We start from the raw sequence: 9,213 nt of genomic DNA on the forward strand, positions 1-9,213 counted from the left end.
CGAGGGCGCGGACTCTGGCGGACAAGGGGCCCGCCAGTGCTGTTCGGAGAGTTAAACTCGTGCATCAGTGGATGCAGCGGAAAGACGAAGGTCCCGCCTGAGTTTATTCCGCCGCTCTTCTAATACTGGGTAGGTGAACCGCGTTTCAAAGCTGTGCCGTAAGCGTTCAGTAGGCTCAGTTTGCCAAGGCTGGCTGGCATTCCTTTTCTGTAACCGGGTTCACTTCTCCGGGAAGCACTTGGTCTACAAAAGTGAACTGGCACTGGGAAGGATGCCTTGCTCCAAAGACGAACTGTTTACACAGTATGTCTTTCTTTTACCCCCCACATCTTAGGATAATGGGGTTCACAGGTTAGTGCTGGTGCTCAACAACATCCGTGAGCTGAGCCAAGAGACCTGTGTTCCCCTCACACACTCCCAGCTGAACTTCCACTGACTTCAGTGGAAGTTTTCAGTTTGTAAGGACTGAACAGCAATTTCAGCATTCAGCCCTTGATCAGCTTTACATTTCATCAGTGTTGGCATCAAATTTATTGATGTACAGTCTGGTTTTGAATGACTTCACATTTTTTCCTGCATTGCTCTGGTATTATCTCCTACCTAAGATTTCTGTCCTATCTATAGCTGTACTAAACATGATCAACTGTAATTGTTGAAATGAAAATTAAAATTCCCCACTTTATTGTCCTTCCTTTTACATCTTTTGTAATAGCACAAGGCCAGCAATGAAGTTGATCATTAATATTATTATTTTGTCTGTCATGAAAGCTGACTTTGGGTTGTGAGCGGTTTCTTTTATTAATTTACTTTCAGATGACTGAAAAGGATTGTTATCCTTCTCTTCCAACAGTAGCCATAGAAGGTGTGTGAAAAAAAGAAAGCTAATTTGAACAACATGATAATTATACATATTGGTATAAAATACCACATGAAGAGGATATGGAAGCACCAAGGTCTATATTGATCATTTACACATTTTAAAACAACGCAGCTTTCAAAGCTGTGTTCCAAGTCCAGTGTACTCCTTCAAGAAGACAGAATGACGTTATGAAGTACAGATGTTTCCCTGGAAAGAATACCAGGCAGCTGATGGCATGGAGGAGAAAAAAGATAACTAGACACATGAAGAAAAACCCAGAAGACTTCATGCCCTTTAACTGGTCTCACTTTTAGAAAGGGTGCCACAGTTGCTTCTCTAATTTAGCCCAACATATTAATAAGTTTTTTTAGAATTCTTCAGTCTGGTTCCCAAAATACTTTATGAGGATTTGGGCTAATACAGTAGTGAAGAACACAGCAGTTTATCGCTAAGAACCCAATCTTGCACTTAGTAAAGTAAGTTTCAGAATCCTGTGTAAGATCAGCATAAAGGGGATTTAAGCAAAAACCCACCAAAATACTGCATGAGTCGGGTTTAGCTGTGTTTCTTCAGTCTTTTCAGAATGCTGCTTTGTTCCCCCAGAAAAGGGAAATCCAGGTTGGCCCCTGCTAAGAGAGAGGACACAGCTACTGAACAATAGCCAATACTTTCTAACAGATCATGTGTTCCTGATGGACTCGGTGGTAAACTCCAGTGGCATCACCAGGGCCAATGTCTGTCCAGAAGCCTCCATGGGGGCAATAGGAAGCAATTAGAGAGGTAGTGAGATGGCTTACGGAACATGGACACAAATCAAACCATTTGCTCAGAAATAAACATTATTATAACATTCCCCCTGAAGTATGTTCCTTTCCTACAAGAAGCAAAGAGATGCCAGTGAGGCAATGTGATGATGTGGTTAAAGTGAGAGAGGGACAGACTACTCCGAGAGAAACTCACTGCACCTCTTGCTTTAGTAGCTGGGCTAAGGAAGCCTGTACTCAGTATTAGGCACCTGCCATAACTAAATACAATACCATATTCAAAGGCTTACTTGTGAATCTCTGGGGTTTTCTAGCTTAAAGATTAAGACTTATCTGCAGAGTTAATAGGCTAAACGTTGTGCATGTGTATATATTACACTGCTTTACATTTAAACAGTAACAATGAAAAAATGTTTAAAAAGTGCTTTTGCAATTACACTGTATGGTACCAGTCTAAAATCAGCTTCATAGTTTAAGACAATAGGTTTTGGTGTTTCATTTCCTTCCTTCTAAAAATATCTGGGTAACATTACTTATTCATGCCTTGAAAGCAAGTAAACCAAATACAAATATATATAAATTATCGTGATTAACCAAGGACATCACAGAGGCCAATAAGTGAATATGAGAGTACCCTCTACACAGAGCCAGTGTAAGTCCACCAGAGTTTAATATTTTAGTTACTGCTAGTAACAACTTACCTGTAGTGTACTCAGGCTCCAAGAACAAGGCCTAGCTCAGTACCTGGAAGCCACACGATGTTTGTGTGGCACATAGTTACAGTTTTCTGCACATGTTGTTCATGCTATGTTGTTACACATCTAATTTAAAGCACTTTGAGTCAAGTGGGTTAATTATTTTCTATTACAAAGAGGAAACAGAGAAAACAGGGTAAGTGGCTTTGTTAGAGGTCAGTGGTAGAACTGGAAATAAAAGTCAGAAAGGACGGACTTTAGAACCTTTCCATTAAAATTGCTTTTATCACTAGGTGATTCCACTAATGTCAATCAAATAAAGCTTCACTACACTTTTGTGAGAGAAGAATCAAGCCTCAGGCTCATAGTCTAAACACTAGATTATTCTCCCTTCCTGTTATACTATAGTCCAAGCAGTTGATGGAATGACTTTCAGGATTTTGGTTTTTTTAATAGCTTATGATTAGAACTTAAACATGAATGTCCATATTTTCCTTCTAAGAAGCAGCTCCTCTGGAACCATTCTTACCAGAGCTGCACAGTGTGAGACCCCTCATTTTCTCCAGCTCTGCCCACATAAGACAACTGCAGTCCTTCAGAGCCCATTACATTGATCAGTTTCAGTTTAGTTTCTCAGAGCCTTAAACCATTGATTGCTGACATGATGGATCTCAGTGCTGCAGAGGAACCAACGCAGCACATCACACACTCAGTGTATACAATATTTATGAAAGTTCTAATATAAGGATTCCTGAGTATGCAATACTGCTACTGATTCTCAAGATAGTTCTTAAAAAGTAGTTCTGATGGAGGTACCCTTTTTTCAAGGTTAAAATGCCAGGGGGAAATAATTACAACTTTAGACTAAGAGCAGTGCTCAGGACAGTGATAGACAACAGCATTCATTGTTCACAGTGAGCACCATACATAATATTGCTGAAGTCAACAGGATTCATTTCTTCAATTTTAGTCAGGCCTGATCTGGGAAGGGAAGGGAAGGGAAGTTTCCATTGATTTGAACCAATGTTAGGTTTTACCTGTGCTACAGGTAGCTTTTTACAAGAACCTCATATAAACCAGTGAATTAGTTCCATTCTGAAGCTGGGATAGGCTCTTTTATATGTATTACGGATCATCCCCATGTATTCTGAAATACTACAAGTTACAGTGTGGTCCCCTGGGATATACAGCATGTGTCAATGGGAGACCCTCACACTTGATGTCAGCTTGGACTTACCTAATTGACTGCAAGGCAACAGAGATGAATTATCACTGCAGGGCCTTTCTGTAGCACTATCCCACATTGGAACACCGTGGAAATTAAGGCAGAAATAAAAATATTTGTTGTTTTTACATATTTCCGAAATTGAAATTACTTATTTTGCTTTGCTTTAAATCTGCCATTTCAGAGCACACAGCACCAGGGTGAAAGGCACAGGCAATTTCTACTCTGATTCCTCTTTTCCCAACCTACATTTACAGCCAAGTTGCAGACCTTTGGGCACAGGTGTTTACCGAGAAACTATGGCACACCTTTAGCCAACACCATAAACCCCACTGCTGCAGCACTTACACATACAGCAGAAGTGGAAGTGATTCCCATTCTATTTGCAATTCAGCCACACAGTAACAATGCTTATTCCCAGTGAAATGTAAAAAATAAAAGAGAGTTTGAAGTTACCCAGCATCTCATACATGAGAAAGAATAGGAAAAGAGGCCAGGCAAAACAGCACAACTCCTTTGAAGCTCTTCTGCGTTTTGGAGTTAATTAAAAGTTGGCTGTGTGGTTTTCCTCCCCCTGTTTTCCTGAGTGTCTCATCTTCAGCCTGAATGGCAGGTGTTCTGGAGCAAGTCTCAGCAGCACCCATTGGATACCCTTACTTCCTTGCATTTGCAAGTATTACTTAATCTCCTTTCAACAGTGATAGAAGATAGGAAAGACTTTGACTTGGGCAGATACCAGGACAACTAAAATTACCAGACTGTATGTAAACAACAGGAATTGACCATCAGTAACCTCAGCTAGAACACAATTACAATAAATGCATACATACTTCTTGAATGTTTACAAATGAAGGAATTTCTGTCAAGACAGCAGACTGTATTTTTTAATACAGGGCTGAATTAAGTCTGTCCTAAGAGCACAGTATGTGTCTAGAGCTGTCTCGTAGGCCTGCTTTGTGTCCCGTGCCCTTGTTTCTAACTATTGTGGGGTCATGTCACCTCTCCTCATCCTCCCTCTTCCTGACCAGTGCTGAGGAGGGCAGAGCCATGGGCAGGATCCTGGTGCTCCTGTCCCATGTTGTCGAGCTTTGTGTTGAGGCAATGTATGTTCGATAAGCACTTGAGGCAGAGGACTGACACTGTGTTGAGCTGGCGGAGAGGAGAAAGAGTAGATACTACTGCATTAGCCCTACTCCCAACAGGATTCGTTTTCTTCAGCAACTAAAATAGCTGAAAAATTATAGCTTAAAAAGATGAGATGCTACTCCAGAAACCTAGAGCCTCCAGTGCCTACACTTAGTCAGACCTGTTTTCTAAGAGGGAATGCAGACGCCCTTCTCCAGTTGTTGTGCACTAGGGGCAGCACAGAGGAAGCCCCTCAGACACGTGTTGGGGTGCTTGAGGTGTTACAATGGAACAGCAGTGGACTTGAGCAGTGAAAATAAGAATTAATCTGTATGCTTACAATCATGGTAAATATTAGGTTTCTTGCTGCCTATGAAGTGAAAAAGCATTTCCTGGTAATTTTACAATGCAAACACTGACTATCTTGCAACTAAAATATTAACGCATAAACAGATAGTTGGTAATACAGCATAAATACACACGATGGCAGATGATGCTGTTATCATGCAATTCCCTAGGATCAGTTTACACAGGAAACACGGAGCTGTGTTTCACTATGAAGTAAGGGTTTCATATACTGGAAAGAAAGTCTTGATGTTAAGGTTCTGTTCTATGAGGTAGGTTCTATGCAGCTAATGTATCTCTTGATCTGGTAGTATAACTACCAGGTGTCTGAAAACCACAACATCTTGAGTAAACAACAAAGAAATAATTTTCTCATTAGTGTCCTTTGATTTGTTTGCTACGTAATTGTAACTTGGTCATATGACAGAGGTTGATACATACTTCAAAGTGCATATACCGTATATTTGGTTACGCCTATTAAATGGCAGGTTTAATATTACCTACTTGTAAAAAAAGGCTTTCTTTTTATTTCTTTCTAGATTAATTTACCAGGTGAAAATCCAGAATACTTAAAACTTGTTACAAAATTACCTTTAACAATTCTCTTGTGTGTTTCGCTGTGTGTACATGACTAAGTTCTTCCACCACTGTCATTGGGAAATCTGTAAATACAGAAAGAGGAGTCAGCTAAATTCTGCCATGGAGACCTTAGAAGAGAATTTTATTCTTCAAGTATTCCCTTATTCAAATATTTGAACAGAAGCATTGTGTAATGTGTACTCCGGAAACACTGTATTGATTTCAATAGGTGTCATGCATCACTGTAAGCAATCATGCACTAAAATAAACTTATTTTTGGAGATGACATCTTCAAACTTGCTTTCTGGTATGTCAGGAATCACTTTGCTATGACTGCAGTTGACGTTTCAAGTGAAAATAATCGTCTATACAAAAGTCTGGTGAAGAGCAGAAATAAACAGAATTCCAGACTCTGTCTGTGACATATACAGAAAAACACAAAGAGAAAAATGGTAAAGACAGATAAATGATGTGCAACATGTCTACAGTATAGTTATATTTGACTCAGTACTAATCCTCTCTTAGGAATAATAGCTCACTCTGTAACATGAGTTGAATAAATATTGTTTGTAATTTACTGCACAGTAAGTTACTGCTGAAGAAGTAAATAGGAGGCAAAAAGGAACACACCAAACCAAACATGAGGTTAATTAATTCCTCAAGTTATTTGGCAGTTGTTCAGCCTCGTGGTTTTATAAAATACACTGAACTACACCCAGGACAGAAGCTGAGAAGAAAAAGTGGATCTACCTATTATTATTATTTACACTAAGATGAACACCTATAAAATGAAATGCAGGCACAAACACTGACTATTTCCATCCCATTGCTAAACCCCCTGCAAATTGGGAGATGGTGTAGCTTCTAAGTAGATCACAGAACAGAGGCAGATGGATTAACTGGGATTTCAGGCAATACGAATTCATACAGCTGGGCTATCTTTAATAATTTAACAGAAATGTTTCATGTTGAATTACTGCACTGTCTTGATTCTGTCCTGTTACTGTGTAGTTATCCCTATGACCAGCTTTTTCCCACCTTTGCCGGTGGCACTTTGCTACCTTCAACACCAGATGCATATAACATCGCCAGTAAAACTACTGTAACGCAAAAATGCAAAATCTGCTAATTTTCGTGGATTTCTGTGCTCTGTAGCTCTCAAGAAGCACTTTTTCCCCTCCCCACTTCTTTTAGACAATTCCTTACAGTTTTTAGCTTGCTTTGTCTGAGAATTTGGTACTCTCATGAATTAATAGAACTACATCCAGTGTTTTTCTGTCTGAGAAAAGTATGAACAAATGCATTCTTTGGCTAAAATAAACTGCTGTCGTCTATGACATGCATAATGTAACATGGGTCAGAGCAAAAGCTATGCAATCCATGTGGTTATTTTCTGATTCCCTTAAGGTTAATGGAATTCTGTGAAAGATAAAAGTATAGCATATTTTTTATATATATATATATATATACACATGCTATATATATGCATACATATATACATTTTGCTCATTTGGGTAGAGGAAATCACATTTAAATAATTATGTGTCTATAAATACTTTCTCTTTGTTAGATCTTTAACTAAGTTGTAGCATAAGTTGTAGCATCAGAAGGATCAGAAATATGATGTAGTTTCAGTATGAGGAGCAAAATGCTTTCCTCATGTAAAAAAAAAAGGTTCTCTCAATTTGTATATCATTGTATGAGAATGTTAGGTGTGCCAGAATATTTCTTTGAAACAGCTTACTAACCCATGAAATAGGAACTCAGGGAAAATGAGGTTCAGAGTCTTTTGTGTGGGATGCATTACCTGAGCAAGAGTATCTTGGAGGCGTAATTGGTTTATTTTTAATTTCTGTTAACTAGGGTCAGTGAGACTCCGGGGAGGCAAGAATGAGTTTGAAGGTACAGTGGAGGTTTATTTGAATGGAATCTGGGGAACAATCTGTGGAAGCCATTGGGACAATAATGATGCGACAGTTGTATGTCGACAGCTTGCACTTGGGTAAGTTTCAGTTTGAGTAAACATCATTCAACTCATTTTAATGATGTTTCAGTATAAAGGACAATCTATTTTGTAAATCCTGAGGGCTTTTTGTGTTTGGTGATTGCTTTTTCTGTTTGAAAGTGTTTGAATGCTGAAGTTGTTCTTCCCAGAATACTTTGCTTGCTTCAGCCGCATTACACTTCAAAGAGGAAATCAGTATTTCCGCAGAAAGCTGCATATGGCATCTGGATAGGAGCAGACCATGGCAAATGCTTTGCTTTCAAAGTGAAATGTGTGAACAGGTCAGCAAGCTTAGGCAAACACAAACTGTTCTACTGGACATAGGGGAGATGTCCACGAGGACAGAATTATATGGTCTGATCCTCATTGCACATAACTAAGTATCAATTAAGAACAGCTCCAGTGAGGTTATTGAATCTATAACAATCTAAATGTGGCCAGGATTAGACTCTACATGGGCTCCTAATCATAGGAAAATTCCTGATTCTCAGGAGCAAGGGGTTATCCTAGTAATCACCCATTCTAGCATGCCAAATAACACCTGGAACTTATCCTAAGTTTTTGGCAAATGGCAACATTTTAGAGCTATAACCATACTGGACAAGTTGAAAGTCCCTGTACTGTCCTTGTTGATCACCACTTCCCACTGCTGCCAGAGTGGAGTTAATCAACAGCACCCTTTAGCATAATTTGGCTGGCTTTATTGCCTTTCTAAAATTTGTTTCACTCACATACCAAAACAGTGGTTTTGCTTGCTACAAGCTGTAAGGGGCTTTTATAGCAGACTTGCACTGTGACCTTCCTAATGATTATTCCACTTTTTAAGACTGCTAGCCAGAACTAAATCTGGGTTATAATGTTCAGTACTAATCTGGACACACCATGCCAACTTATAAAAATATGAGGATTAGATGAGATAGAAGTTCAGCCATCTGGAGGCTGTGATTTTGCTTATGACTTCAGCTGTCTATGTGCAGTGTCGCCTTCCTTCATTTTCAAGTAAGTCCTATCTGCTTTCCATACCCTGAACACTTCAGCTGAATGAGGCTGCTGTTAGCAAAAGGTAGTTCAGCGATGCGCGTGAATGGTTTGGTCTTTTCAACAGAAATGGCTCCAAGCTGAACCTAGGCCAAAAAAGCCCCAAGCAAACAGTAGCTGAAAGTTTGAATGATCTTGAATGTTTGGCAGAAATTTGGATCTCCGTACCACCAGGTGAACTCATGAGGTATTACTGGTGTTTTTCAGGTGCTCCATCTATCTGTTCCTTTGATATCACCATATTTGGGCTTTGTTTTAAATTTGTTGAGCTTTGCAAGGAAGAAAAGATGGCTCTATAAATGTTGCTGTAGATTCAGCATGAGGAGGAAAGGGAGCTGATTATAAAATGTTCTGGGTGGATGGGAATGGCTGAATAGAGAAAAATGGATGGGGGCCTGATCTACTGGAGTGTGAAGTGGTTTCGCTGTCCCATCATCACAGCCACAATACATGGCATTTATGGGCAAAGCATGGTATGTCTTCATGGAGTAAAGGACAGAGTAAGGGAGAAAGGCCTGGTGGCATTACATCTGCTGGAATTGTAACTGCAGTGGGCTGGTACTATAGATTCACCTACA

At 39.6% G+C, this 9,213-nt stretch overlaps 1 protein-coding gene and 1 long non-coding RNA gene across 3 annotated transcripts in view; one reads left to right on the forward strand and one right to left on the reverse strand.

Moving 5' to 3' along the window:
* LOC108446288 overlaps positions 1–9,213 on the reverse strand; it is a 48,407-nt gene that overhangs the window by 12,563 nt on the left and 26,631 nt on the right. For both annotated transcript variants that reach the window (XR_001861449.1, XR_001861458.1), the window contains exon 4: positions 5,605–5,675. This is a non-coding gene — a long non-coding RNA (uncharacterized LOC108446288). The remainder of the gene's footprint in view (positions 1–5,604; positions 5,676–9,213) is intronic.
* Positions 170–9,213, forward strand: part of PRSS12 (protease, serine 12) — a 32,650-nt gene continuing 23,606 nt past the window's right edge. The window contains exons 1-2 of the mRNA XM_017732518.1: positions 170–862; positions 7,456–7,594. Of these exons, the coding sequence (XP_017588007.1) occupies positions 814–862; positions 7,456–7,594 (188 nt within the window). The 5' untranslated portion in view covers positions 170–813. The remainder of the gene's footprint in view (positions 863–7,455; positions 7,595–9,213) is intronic.

This window comes from Corvus brachyrhynchos, unplaced genomic scaffold (assembly GCF_000691975.1).
Source record: "Corvus brachyrhynchos isolate BGI_N302 unplaced genomic scaffold, ASM69197v1 scaffold20, whole genome shotgun sequence".
Taxonomy (NCBI): domain Eukaryota; kingdom Metazoa; phylum Chordata; class Aves; order Passeriformes; family Corvidae; genus Corvus; species Corvus brachyrhynchos.